The 15020-nt window shown below is 37.6% G+C and overlaps 1 protein-coding gene and 1 non-coding gene across 6 annotated transcripts in view; one reads left to right on the top strand and one right to left on the bottom strand.

The window, feature by feature from the left end:
* The window catches only part of ELAPOR2 (endosome-lysosome associated apoptosis and autophagy regulator family member 2), a 302492-nt gene that overhangs the window by 24573 nt on the left and 262899 nt on the right, over positions 1–15020 (bottom strand). For 3 of the 5 annotated variants that reach the window (XM_066240442.1, XM_066240439.1, XM_066240441.1), the window contains one exon: positions 8142–8268. In XM_066240442.1, coding sequence (XP_066096539.1) covers positions 8142–8268 — 127 coding nt within the window. Of the gene's footprint in view, positions 1–1151; positions 1280–5182; positions 5276–8141; positions 8269–15020 lie in introns of those variants that run through there. The other 2 variants (XR_010726689.1, XM_066240440.1) reach the window with 2 other exon arrangements.
* Positions 5998–6073, top strand: TRNAI-GAU (transfer RNA isoleucine (anticodon GAU)). Its single transcript has one exon. It is a non-coding gene; the product is annotated as a tRNA-Ile (tRNA).

Here is a 15020-nt window from a genome sequence, read left to right as displayed (position 1 = left end):
ATTGAAATTTAGAAATTTTTAGTGCATGATAACTGTAACATTTGCCTTAGTGTGAATAAATTACTTTTAAAATGGGTCACAATTGTATGAGAACAATGATGTGAGCACTAGAGAGGGGTATTCAAGTTGAGCTGCTGCATTGGTAAGCGTGAATAATAACAATAGGAGAAAATGTTAACCCTTGTCAGCAAATGTTGACTTCATCTGAAGTGTGTTCAAACAAGAAAACAGACCATAAAAAAACTTATGGTTTTATTAAATGTCTACCCAGTGAAAACAGTAAGCTCTAATGTCTAATGACAATCCTATAAATAAAGCATTATAGCTTCAAAATTAAAAAGATACTTGTAAACCCAGTACGTTTAAGTTTTCAATAAGCTCCTCAAATTGATAGATTTAAAAAAATCAAGCTATTGGCAAAATTTCTTAGCCATCTATAACTTAGTCATTTTATACATGGCTTACTCATTCTATTAATTAAGAAGTCTTATCCCTTCATATGGTCACATGTCTTTGGAAAACAGGAAAACAGCTGGCAACACAGCTGAAAAACATATTCTTCCAGTGTGTAGAGATATTTTGTGAACAGGGTAAGATAAATTTGATGATAAATTTGAACACATTTCTCTTAGTGTCCACATAGTCTCTCTTCCAATCTTTACTATTCTCTGGCATTTAGAAGCAACATTTAACACATCCTTAGAACCTGGTATAGATTTTCGAGATCCAATTTGATAAGAGCACTTTTATCACAAGTTGTACAGCTCCAAAAAAAAAAAAAAGTTGTACAGCTCCTTTGGCCTATATCAGCTATATGTGGAAGACTTGTAGTGTGCAATTTTAACTTCACACATATCTGGATTAAATGTATTTACAGAACTGTGAAAGTGAAATATAAAATGAAAAATTACAAAGAATGGAGCAGGAACAAAAGCAAAATACAGTGGAATTATTTAAAGATTAAAAGATACCCGTAGCAATATTTGATAATTACTGTCATCCAATGGCTTTGGCATCCAAAGCAATCTCCCCTTGTTAGTAGGCATAATGAAAACACAGTGAAAGCTATCCTTTGTATTATATAAAGTTCATGAAGGAGTAGAATCTTTGAAACATTTTATTCAGAGATAGGAGGTAAACCACCCACTTACTGTGTCACACCCATTTGTTTGCTGTTGCAATGAGATACACTAAGCAAGATGTATGAGCTCAGATATGGCATTCATATTTTTCTAGTTGAAGCTTGATCTCATTTGGAAAATGTTTTCAAAATTGACTTCTAAGAATCAAAAAAAAACATATTTAACTGATTTTGGTATTTCTGAAATTAAATTGGAAATATGGGAGGACTGTATATTTCAATACATTAAATACATCAAAGTATTCCAAAAAATATTATTCTTAAGGTCAAAACAAATATTTAAAAATAATTACCTAGCAACAATCTGTTCCTAAATAGTCTTATAACATGTTGAACACAGCTTTCTCAAGACAGTTTGAGATCAAATTAGAGAAATTGTTGCACCCTCGCTGTCTTAAATGTCTAATCTTTACCTTCCCAGAATAGAAATATTAAATATTAAAGAATATTTAAGGTCCTGGTTAGTGGCTTAGTGGATAGAGCGTCCACCTGGTATATGGACATCCTGAGTTCAATTCCTGGTCAGGGCACACAAGTGAAGTAACCATCTGCTTCTTCTCACTCCCTCTCTCCCTTTTCTCCCTCTTCCCCTCTTGCAGTCAGAGGTTCAATTGGTTTGAGCATGGCCCCCAGCACTGAGGATAACTCTACTGGAGGCATTCATTAGTCTAAGGCACTAAAAATAGCTCAGTACTTGAGCACTGGCCCCAGATGAGGTTGCCGGGTGGATCCCGGTCAGAGAGCATGTGGGAGTTTGCCTCACTATCTCCCCTCCTCTGAAAGAAAGGAAAAAAAAGAGAAGAGAAAGAAAAAGAATATTTGAATAAAAGGTAGTTTAGCTTTTCAAAACTCTTGAAGTAAATGTGGTAGCCAAAGAATAGAATGCAACTTAGTTTTTAATTTACTCCAAAAAATTATTATAAGTTTATCATAATCTTAGTGAAAAGGTAAATATGAATTTCCATTGTGAAGCATTAAAGAATATATTATTATTATGAAAAGGATTTAAAAGACACCATATTTTGTGAACCTGAACTTTTTAATCCTTGACCTACTTAATAATGTTAAAAAGAAAGTGGCTCAACAGTCACTAGATGTGTGAACAACTGTCTGCTCAAAACTGAAATGAGCTATCTAGAGGTAAGCACACTTGATGAATTAAATAAAAATTTTTTTTGTTTTAGAATTGTCTGTTTAGGGACTTTCCTATTTGCATTAAATTATTAAGAAAACATTTTATATTTTATTTTTAGGTATAGCTCTATATGTCTGAGTTTGTGCCTGTGTACTAGATTTGGTATTCAATGTATCAATATATATTTCTTACTATAGGTTCACTGTCACTAAAGTTTGAAAACTACCAATTTAGAAAATTTTTCTCAATGTTGTTTTTTTTTCCCTAGAGGTGAACACTACTCACTACTTCTTCCAACGATGCTGAATGCATGGAATTGGGTGGAGGTATTCTGATTTCTCACACTTCTGCCTTCCACCTGCCCATTACAAGCCTGTTAAGATTTTCCTAGCAAAACGCCTTCCCTCTGGCCTCCTTAGGCAATGAACACTCCAGCATGGTCCCCACTCCATGATGACCAAATGATCAGTCCTATTCTACCTTCCGGCTCTCAGAAATCTCATCAGAATCTCTGATTCTCTGGTGCCCACTCTCAACAGGGTCCCACACCAGCATTGATTTATTCTCATCTGTGCTTCTTTACCATCACTGCAATAGAATGTTGAGAGGGGGAAGAGGTAGGTAACTGGTCTGAAGGAAGAAAAGTCTGTGATTTTCATACATAATGACTAAAAACTGGTGCAGTGTAGTAGGCACTCTCAAATACTAGTAGAAGTGCAAACTGGTACAACCAAAGCAACCAAGATATATCAAGAACCTTAAAAGTGACCATCTCCCTGAACCCAGATAACTCGAATGAAATAATCAAATTTCCAACAAGAATGTTCATTACTGAGCTACAAAAATATTGTTTAAAACTTTTTCTCAAATATTGAACAGGGATATTATTAAATCCCAAATTATATATATAATAGAACATTTGTCAATAACTAAAAGCCATGTTTTTTTAAAAAAAGTTTAATGACAAAGGAAATATATTAAATGTAAAAAGTAAACAAAAAACATAGAGTTGAACCTTAACTTTATTTTTTAAAAAAACAGATAAATAGAACAAAAAAGAAAATGTAGAATAGGATGGCTATTCTATGACTATGCTCTTACCCTTTAGACATGCTTCTTGTGGTGAGTCAGTTATCCATTCTCACCTAAATTATACCTTTAATTATATCACATGATCATATCATAGCTTTTTTAGCTTTTATTTTCTTTTTAAAATATTTTTAAAGACTTTATTTATTCTAGAGAGGAAAGAGAGAGAGAGAGAAGCAGGTAGGAGCAGGAAGCATCAATTCCCACATTTGCCTTGACTGGGCAAGCCCAGGAATCTGAACCAGGGACCTCAGGGTTCCAGGTCAACACTTTATCTACTATACCACCACAGGTCAGTCTTAACTTTTCTTGTTTTTTTTTTTATATATAAATTTTTATTTTAATCGGGTGACATCAATAAATCAGGGTACATATATTCAAAGAAAACATGTCCAGGTTATCTTGTCATTCAATTCAGATGCATACCCATCACCCAAAGACAGATTGTCCTCCGTCACCTTCTATCTAGTTTTTTTTGTGCCTCTTCCCCACCCCCTCCCCCTCTCCTTCCTTCCCTCCCCCTACCCCCCGTAACCACCACACTCTTGTCCATGTCTCTTAGTCTCGTTTTTATGTCCCACCAATGTATGGAATCCTGCAGTTCTTGTTTTTTTCTGATTCACTTATTTCACTCCGTATAATGTTATCAAGATCCCACCATTTTGTCGTAAGTAATCCGATGTCATCATTTCTATGGCTGAATAGTATACCATGGTGCATATGTGCCACATGTTCTTTATCCAGTCTTCTATTTTTTTTACAGTGATTAAAGCCTTTAAGCAAACTCTTGGCCAATACAGCAAGAATCCATAAAAGAGTAGTGTCCTTAACATGTTCACCAATTCCAAGTTGGCACCATCACCATGCCAAATCCCTGAAAAATGCAACCCAACCCCAGTTCAGTCTGTTAGGAGCTGTCACAAGGAGTAGGAGTCCAGAAAAAGTCCACATCCAGAAAAAGTCTGCATGGCACTGGAATTGTTGTCACAATTCTATACTTTGCAGCTCACGTCCAAGTCACAATGACCGCTGCTTCTAGCTGGTAATGATTTAGGTAGACTGAAAAAGCCATCTGCAGCATGTATGGAGATGGAGCTTCTGTTCTCCTCTGCCTGGAGAGATGAGACCAGGTTGCTTTTCCTGGAGCTCTGCGACTGTGGCTTGGTAAAGAGAACCTTGGGATACACTAAGCTGGGTGGCAAAGGTGGATTCATGATAGAAGTTGGCAAAAGGGGGAAAGAGAGCTCTAAATTAGGAGTAGGTCCCAGCCTGAAATATGAGTGGGGCATTGAGGTAGGAGGAATAAAGGAAACACTATATATTAAACAAAGCAGCAGAAAACAGGACTATCAACACCCACAACAGAGATCTTCAAGGGAAGAATAAAAAACCTGACTATTCAGAAAAGGCATAGTTAAGTGGCCCTTGTGCAAATGAGATCAGTTTACCTGCTTCTTGGAAGAAATACCCTAGGCTCGTCCACAGTGTCGTAGATGGGGCCGACGGCCCTGGGCACCTTCAGCCTTCAGTGGCAAACGCCAGCATTCTGGGCAAGGTTAGGTCATAGGTGGCTGGAGCAGGGCTGGAAGAGACTGAACCCTCTCTTAGAGGAGCGAGGTGGAAGCCAACCTTCCAGTGTCCCTGTTTCCTCACAGCAGAGGCATGTAAGCCTGGCAGGCTTTAGCTCAATGACCTTCCTTTCCACTATTGAAGCAGGACCCAGATGGCATCCTATGAGACCCATTTGGGGTGTTGGAGCCTTTAAGGGCGTATCCTAAAAGCTGGTAGTTCCCTGATCTCTATTGGGCTTTTTCTGCCTCTTGGTATCTTAAAGGCCATGCTCAGAAGATCTCGCTGAGGGGTTTGAGGATCCCCATCCGCCTATATAAATCTTTTCCATATATCTGGAGCTATTTGGAAAAAGACAAAACAGTGTTATTAGCTGGATCAAATAAAGAAGGTAGTAGTTTGCAGGAGAAAAAGATTTGGCGTCTCCTGTTCATCAGCATTCAAAAAAATTTTTAATTTTTTTAAAGTAAAAAGCATGATATGGTAGACCCGTAGGAGTTCCAGAATATGACTCCCCCCTTTTAAATTTTTTAAAATTGACCTTAAAATATTTGCTGGGTACACTTTAATAATACCTTAACTTTAAAGATTGTAAGAATGATAAAATACAGTAAATGCTTTTGCTTCATATGCAGGAGCATTGTCAGTTTTAACCAGTTTAGGAAATCCAATAATACAACAATGAAAACAGACAATGAGCTATAACATGCTTAGCAGCCTCTCCTGTTCTGACAGAGGTTACTATAAATCCAGAATATGTATTAACTGTAACGTGGACATAGGACTGTTTGCCAAATGAAGGTGTATGAGTAACATCCATTTGCCAAAGTTGTCCTGGTATGGGTCCTTGAGGGTTAACTCCAAATGAAGGGGCAGATTGTAGTATAGGACCCCTTGGACAGGATTTCCCAATCTGCTGTGCTGCTTCCCGAGAAAGTTGAAACTGTTTACACAGGGCTGCAGCGTTCTGGTGATGAATAGTATGAGACTGAATTGCTCGATCTGTCATAGTTGCTCCAAATAATTTTCTTTTGGCTAGCTTGATCAACAAGGGCTTTCCCAGGCCCTGGCCAGTTGGCTCAGTGGTAGAGCATCGGCCTGATGTGCAGGAGTCTTGGGTTCGATTCCCGGCCAGGGCACACAGGAAAAGTGCCCATCTGCTTCTCCACCCCTCCCCCTCTCCCTCCCTTCTGTCTCTCTCTTCCCCTCCCACAGCCAAGGCTCCACTGGAGCAAAATTGGCCCGGGGACTCAGGATGGCCCTGTGGCCTCCACCTCAGGCGCTAGAATGGCTCTGGTTGCAACAGAGCAACACCCCAGATGGGCAGAGCATGCCCCCCTGGTAGGCGTGCCAGGTGGATCCTGGTCAGGCGCATGTGGGGACTCTGTCTGTCTGCCTCCAGTTTCCAACTTCAGAAAAATACAAAAAAAAAAAAAAAGAAAAATAATGGTCATTCCCTTGTGCTAAAGCTCCAGGGAGCATGGAGTGAGCTCGAGTATGTCCTTTAAAACATGGAGCTCTATGTTGACATACAAGTCTTTGAAGAAGGAGGAACTGCTAAAATAGTTCATCAGCATTTGTCCCTAAGACAGCAGTCTTAATAGCGGAAACACCATAAGTAAATATTTGCTGTCTGTAGATAGATTAAAGTGGGAATATGGCAAATGCTGAAAAGCCATGATCATGGCATATAATTCTAGACTTTGAGCTGATTTTAAGTTGATAGTTTCAGTATAAAGTTGTCCATTGATTTGCAAGAGCAATTTGCCATTTAGAGGAAGTCGCCCAGAGCCATTGTTGTTGATCCTTTGAAAAAAGGAACAACAATAATTTTGAGGCTCAAAACCTATAAGCTGTAAGGGTCGCCTATGCCCCTTGATAATCCAGGAGGCAACAAGATCAAAATATGGAAGTGTATTCCATGGGATATTAGATGGTTCAATGTGCCCAAGCTGTAGCTGCTCTTGTACCAATTGAGCAGCTGCCCTAAGTTTCTCCTGAGAAAGGGGCCATTGGTATACCCATACAGGATTATCTGATTTCCAAGTAATTGGGTCTGCACAATGCATTATTGAGGTAGCAGGAGCTACCAAGGCCCCTATGCTAAGTTTTGATATCCCAATCCACACCTTCTGGTATTGGGTGCCATTTCTATGGGGATGAGAATTCCTCGCTGTTCTTTCCCTAGTCCCTTGGTGGGCAAAAATCCCTGATCCAGCATCTGAGTACTGACTAAACCATTAGAACTGACAAGCAACGCTTCCATATTTTTCAAAACATCTCTACCCCACAAATTAACTGGCCATCCAGGGAGAATATAAGGCTTAAAAAAATCCAGAATGACCTTCTTAATCTTACCAATGTAGAAAACTAGAGCTTTGTTGAGGGGATTTACTCTGCCCTATACCTTGTAATTCTGTGGCTGCTGCATGAATGAGCCAGGAAGGAGGCCAATGTAGTTTAGCAATAACAGATACATCAGCTCCAAAAGTCCTTTAAATTTATGCTCATGTATTGTTAGTTCCATTTCAGGGCATTCCTGACCTATTTTTTAAAATCCAATTGGCAAAATCAGAGGAGCCAAATCACCAATTTGCTTGGGGCCCCTTTTGCAGGATGTGGCCTGAGAAGCAGAATTAGCATCCTTATACTATTCTTTTAACTGCCTGAATTAGCCATGAGACACATTTTTTTTTGATTAATTTTGATGGGGTGACATTGATAAAATTAACTTTTCTTAAAGACTTTATTCATTAGAGGAGAGAGAGAGAGAGAGAGAGAGAGAGAGAAGGCGGGGAAGAAGCAGGAAGCATCAACTCCCATATGTGCCTTGACCAGGCAAGCCCAGCGTTTTGAACCAGCGACCTTTGTGTTCCAGGTTGACGCTTTATTTTTTCCACTGCACCACACAGGTCAGTTGATCATATCATAGTTTAATGAAACCATTTTCTTTTTATAATCCAAGTAAATATCCACAACCTACAACTTCCTTATCATAATTCCTTTTCCATGTCTCAGTGTACATCCTCAGTTACCTCGGTATATGGGAGGTTAGCTAACAACTGTGACTTTAAATGCATATTAATTCCACATGAAGTGAACTATAAGCTTCCGCCATGCTTGTGAATCTGAGTTTCTATGAAGTAAGCGATGCTATACTGAATAATTATATCTTCAATGACACAGTTCTGCTCAGATTGCCCGTACCTGAAATCCTCTCTTACAGGCTCCCTCGATCTCATGAAAGTCATGCTCTGTGCACAGAGGGCAAGCTTCTGCACTCTCCCACAGGAAATAGAATGAACACCCATCACATGTGCCTGCTGGACACTTGCTGAAATAAAAATTGAAAAACAATAAAAATGACAGCTCTTATAACACATTCAATCAAGTCCAATCAATATGTGCATGTGTACTGCACATTGAGAAGCAATGTAGGGATACTGAGGACACACATAAAATAAAGGAGACAAAACCACAATAAGATACCACTTCACACCTACTAGAATGGTAAGAATCAAAAAGATAGATAATAACAAGAGTTACAAGGATGTGGAAAAACTGGAACCCATACACAGTGCTGATGGGAATGCAAATGGGTGAAGGGGCTTTGGAAGAATCTGGAAGTTCCTCAGACTATTAAACAGATAGTTATCATATGACCCAGCAATTCCACTTCTAGGTATATACTCCAGAGAAATGAAAACATGTTCACACAAAAACTTGTACATGAATGTTCATAGCAGCATTATAAATAACAACCAAGTAAGTAACCATCAACATTAAGATGGTGATTGGATAAAAACAAAATGTAGAACAATACAATGGAATATTACTCAGCCATAGAAAGGAACACAATACTGATACATGCCCCAACTCGGATGATCCCCCAAAATATTATGCCACATGCAAGAAGCCAATCAAAAATTCTGTATGTTATGTGTTGTTATTCATATTAAAACCCATAATAGAGAAAATAGGTTAGTGGTTGCTTAGGGCTGAAATTGGGGCTAGGATATAGGGAGGGGGTAGATAAAGTGTATGGGGTTCCTTTTTGAGGAAATATAAAAGTTCTATGGTGATGTTTCCACATACCTAAATATAAATAACCAATAAGTGAGTGAACTGTAATGGTATGTGAATTATATCTCTATAAAGCTGTGTTTTAAAAATTTAAAGAAGAGTCCTGATCAGCTAGCTTAGAGGGTTAGAGCATTGTTCAGATACACTAAGATTGTGAGTTCAATCCTCGTTAGGGCACATACAAGAATCACCCAATTAATTAACGCATAAATAAGTAGAAAACAAATAGATGTTTCTCTCTCTCTCCCCATCCCTTCCTCCTTTCCTCTCTCTCCAATACATAATCATACATAATTTTTTTTTTAATTTAAAGGATAGACAGGCAGAGATAATAGGGGGGGGCTGCAAGAAGGTTTCTTGGTAGAAATGATGCCTAAACCAAATCTAGAATGTTGTAGAATAGTAGGAGTTAGCCAGAATAGGAGGGAAGAAAGCAAGGAATATCTGCCAGAGAGACGAAATGGTAGATAAAATGAGAGGAAACTGCAGGCAGGTTATTGTGGTTGGAGCTTACAGAGCAAGGCAGTGAGTGAGCACTGGGCACCCACGCAGGCACTAGGTAGCAATGGGAGGTTGCAATTTCTGTTAAGGTAATGTAGGTATTTTAGGGAACAAAATGATACACAGGACCATGGTCCAAAGAAGGTGGGAAAAGATATTAAAAAATTGACTTAAGTGACACACACAAAACCACCCTCTGGTCAATGCACAGCTCAGGGATGCCAATGCTTCTGCAATCTTGGGCAGTTTCCTCAGGCTGAAGAGGACTTCCTTTGAGATGTGGTTACAATCACCACTCAGGGATGATGGACAAAGTTTAGACACAAATATAGAATCACACTGAACCAACCACCAGGCAAGGGATGAATGGAGACTTTTTGAAACTCTGCTTTCTGGTGGGTGGGCCTATTATTGTCAAGTTGCTACTTTCATTTTCAGGGCAGATAGATACAGCATGGCTCAAAATTAACCTGCTCTTATTGTGTACAGAATCCTTACTGATTGAAGTAAGAATTTATATATTTGGAAAAATTCTAATGGGAATGACTGTTTTGTTCACGAATTCATTAAAACTAATGAAATATTTCCTTAATTTGACCACTACACTTCCCTTAAATGAAGCCTCAAAAATACAGGCAATGGCCCTGACAGACTCCTTCAGACTTAGCTAGAGCTGAGGACAGGTGTCCCAAAGCATTTACTGGCAAAAGATAGATACACAATAGTAGAGAGAATCTAATAAGACCCCTTTTCAAGTTTTAATTTCAAATGGCAAAATTATAATTTTCAGTCTACCAAAAAGGCAAAATTTCATACCCTTACTTAATTAAATATATTACCCTAGAATATGTGTGAACACAAAAAAAATTCTATGCCTAAAAACTGACTGCATTTTTACATAACTATCTTTCCAAAGTGTCTGTAGATAAGTGAATATGGTGGAGTGCAATTAAAAGCAAAGTTCTCAAAACATGTTTCAGAAACAGAGTCCGCTCCATTTCTCTGTTTGTGAAAAAAAGCAACAACAAAGAGTTATAAATGTATTCAGACTAAGAAACAAAAATATTTTTTTAAAAAGGTAAGTGCAACAGATGAAAACTAGGACAATTTATAAAATTATTCCTAATGTCCACCTTTCAGATCAGTTAAAGCCACTCAGAATTGCTCTTCTGAAAAAAAATTGGGGATCCAATCAGAAAAATTCTTCAAGAATAAAATTATTAGTTGCTTAACAATGACATACAATTTTAAAAATAATTATATTTTTATAGTCATTTAGCAAATATTATCAATAAATTTTCCTGCTTGAATCTCTCCTCCCTAAATTGTTTACTATTTTATCTTTCCAACACAGAGAAGTTTTAAGAGGGCAGGGACTCTATATCTTTAAGAAAATAAAAAAGTAAGTCTGTTAAAGTTTGAGAAGAAGAAACTCAACAAAAGGGGAAAAAGAGAAAATAAATCAAAGTTGTAAAAAGCTCTGGAGAGAAGACTTAGGTTACAATTCTAACTGGCCTTTCCATTGTGTTTTTCCATAAGCAATTCAACACCCCTCCCCACCATCTCATTTTTGTAATTTTTCAAAAGTAGAATGTCTACTCTACTACTTTCATGAGGTGATTATAAAGCATAAAATGAGATCAATAGCAATACTATAATTGTAGGAGATTTTAATACCCCACTAACATCACTAGATAGATCCTCAAGAAAGAAAATTAACAAAGAAACAGCAGACTTAAAGGACACACTAGATCAACTCGATTTAATAGATATCTTCAGAATCTTTCACCCTAAAGCAGCAGAATATACATTCTTTTCAAGTGCTCATCATACATTCTCTAGGATAGACCACATGTTAGGGCACAAAAGTGGTCTCAATTAATTTAAGAAGACTGAAATCATATCAAGCACTTTCTCCGATCACAACGGCATAAAACTAGAAGTCAACCACAACAGAAAAGCTCAAAAATTCTCAAACACATGGAAACTAAATAGCAGGTTGTAAAATAACTAATGGATTAAGAATGAGAACAAAGAAGAAAAAAAATTCTAGAAATAAATATAATGAGCATACAACAACTTAAAATTTATGGGACACAGCAAAAGCAGTACTAAGAAGTAAGTTCATAGCACTACAGGCACATTTTAAGAAGCGAGAAAAAGCTCAAATAAACAACTTAACCCTGCATCTAAAAGAACTAGAAAAAGAACAGCAAGTAAAGCCCAAATGTAGTAGAAGAAAGGAAATAATAAAAATCAGAGCAAAAATAAATGACATAGAGGCTAAAGAAACAATATAAAGGATCAATGAAACTAGGAGCTGGTTCTATGAAAACGTAAACAAAATCAATAAACCTTTAACTAGACTCACCAAGAAAAAAAGAGAGAGGACTCAAATAAATAAAATTAGAAATGAGAGTGGAGAAATAACAACTGATACCACAGAAATACAAAATATTGTAAGAAAATACTATGAAGAACTGTATGCCAAAAAACTAGACAACCTAGATGAAATGGACAAATTCCTTGAAACATACAAAGCAATCTGGAAGAATGAGCAAACCTAAACAGACCGATTACACCAAATGAGATCAAAACAGATATCAAAAAACTCCCAACAAAGAAAAGTCCTGGGCCAAATGGCTTCACAAGTGAATTCTACCAAATATTCAAAGAAGAACTAACTCCTATCCTTCTCAAACTATTTCAAAAAATTCAAGAGGAAGACTTCCAAGCTCCTTTTATGAGGCGAGCATAATTCTGATTCCAAAACCAGGCAAAGACAACACAAAGAAAAAAACTATAGGCCAATATCCCTGATGAATATAGATGCTAAAATCCTCAACAAAAATTAGCAATGATCAAGTAGGATTTATTCTGGGGAGGCAAGGCTGGTACAATATTCGCAAATCAATCAATGTGATTCATCACATAAACAAAAAGAGAGAAAAACCACATGATAATTTCAATAGATGCAGATAAAGCATTTCATAAAATCCAGCACCCATTCATCATCAAAACTCTCAACAAAGTGGGAATACAGGGAACATACCTCAGCATAATAAAGGCCATCTATGACAAACCCACAGCCAACATCATACTCAATGGGAAAAAATTAAAAGCAATACCCTTAAGATCAGGAACAAGGCAGGGGTGCTCCCTTTCACCACCCTTATTCAACATAGTCCTGGAAGTCCTAGCCACAGCAATCAGACAAGAAGAAGAAATAAAAGGCATTCAAGTTGGAAAAGAAGAAGTAAAACTATCATTATTTGCAGATGACATGATATTGTATATAGAAAACCCTAAAGTCTCATTCAAAAAACTTCTGGACCTGATAAATGAATTCAGCAAAGTGGCAGGATATAAAATTAATACTCAAAAATCAGAGGCATTTTTATACACCAACAATGAACAGTCAGAAAGAGAAATTAGGAAACAATCTCCTTCACAATTACAACCAAAAAAATAAAGCACCTAGGAGTACATTTAACCAAGGAGACTAAAGACTTGTACTTGGAAAATTATAAAACATTGATAAAAGAAATCAAGAAAGATACGAACAAGTGGAAGCATATACCATGCTCATGGTTAGGAAGAATAAACATCATTAAAATGTCTATATTACCAAAGCAATTTATAAATTCAATGCAATACCAATTAAAATACCAATGACATACTTTACAGATATAGATCACATATTCCAAAAATTTATATGGAACCAAAAGAGAACACGAATAGCCTCAGCAATCTTAAAAAAGAATAAAGGGGGATGTATCACACTTCCTGATATCAAGTTATACTACAAAGCTATTGTACTCAAAACAGCCTGGTACTGGCATAAGAACAGGCATATAGTACAATAGAACAGAACGGAGAGCTCAGAAGTAAACCCAGTCCTCCCCCTCTCCTTCCTCTCTGTCCCTGCCTCTGTATCTCTCTCTTCCCCTCCCACAGCCAAGGCTCCATTGGAGTAAAGTTGGCCCAGGCACTGAGGATGGCTCCATGGCCTCTGCCTCAGGGGCTAGAATGGCCCTGGTTGCAACAGAGCAATGCCCCAGATGGGCAGAGCATGCAATGCCCCAGATGGGCAGAGCATCACCCCCTGGTGGGCGTGCTGGTGGATCCTGGTTGGGCACATGCGGGAGTCTGTCTGACTGCCTCCCCGTTTCCAACTTCAGAAAAATACAAAAAAGAAAAACACAAAAAAAAACAAATATAGTTTTGGCCCTGGCCATTTGGTTCAATGGCTAGAGTGTTGGCCCAGTGTATGGATATTCCACGTTCAATGCCCGATCAGGGCACACAAGAGAAGTAACTATCTCTTGTTTCTCTGGAACTGTTATGACCTCATACCTAACCTATCATTAGTTGTTTGGGTAGTTGATAAAGCTGTGTAAAATTGTTTTTCCTGGAGTGACGTCACGGAAATGGCGCCGTGAGCAGCGCGTCCGACAGCTCTCCCCTAAATCACAACAAATTTATCAACTAGAAACAGAAAAATTTATCCTCGGAGCATTCCAGAGTTCCACACAAACTGAATAGCTCCACCAAGAACACAATAAAACCAAACTTAAACTGTGACAACAAAGGAAAAAAAGGGGGGAGAGGATGAAGATTAACAGTAGCAAAGGACGATGAAGTGCAAAAATACTTATAAGATAGGGTACTACAATGAATATGGTAGGTACCCTTTTCATTACTTAATGGTAACCACCCTTGAAAAAAACACCACAAAAACACTTGACTTAAAAAACGTAGCAACAGAGGAAAGAAGTATGGAACAAAAACAAACAAAAACAAATGATAGAAAAACAAAAGAGAAGAATCAAACTAGATACAAAACTAACAGAAAGCAATTTATAAAATGGCAGTAGGGAACCCACAAGTGTCAATAATTACACTAAATGTAAATGGATTAAACTTACCAATAAAAAGACATAGAGTAGCAGAATGGATTAAAAAAGAAAATCCAACTATATGCTGCCTACAAGAAACACATCTAAGCAACAAGGATAAAAACAAATTCAAAGTGAAAGGCTGGAAAACAATACTCCAAGCAAACAACACCCAAAAAAAGGCAGGTGTAGCAATTCTCATATCTAATAATGCTGACTACAAGACAGAAAAAGTACTAAGAGACAAAAATGGTCATTTCATAATGATTAAGGGGAAGTTGAATCAAGAAGACATAACAATCCTTAATATATATGCACCAAACCAAGGAGCACCAAAATATATAAGACAGCTACTTATTGACCTTAAAACAAAAACTAACAAAAATACAATCATACTTGGAGACCTCAATACACCGCTGACGGCCCTAGATCAGTCATCCAAACAGAGAATCAACAAAGACATAGTGGCCTTAAACAAAATACTAGAACACCTGGATATGATAGACATCTACAGGACACTTCATCCCAAAGCGACAGAGTATACATTTTTCTCTAGTGTACATGGAACATTCTCAAGAATTGACCATATGTTGGGCGACAAAGA

The sequence above is a fragment of the Saccopteryx bilineata genome, chromosome 7, assembly GCF_036850765.1.
Source record: "Saccopteryx bilineata isolate mSacBil1 chromosome 7, mSacBil1_pri_phased_curated, whole genome shotgun sequence".
Classification (NCBI taxonomy): Eukaryota; Metazoa; Chordata; class Mammalia; order Chiroptera; family Emballonuridae; genus Saccopteryx; species Saccopteryx bilineata.
Note: the sequence above shows the minus strand (reverse complement) of the source record. Positions and strands in the feature narration are given on the sequence as shown.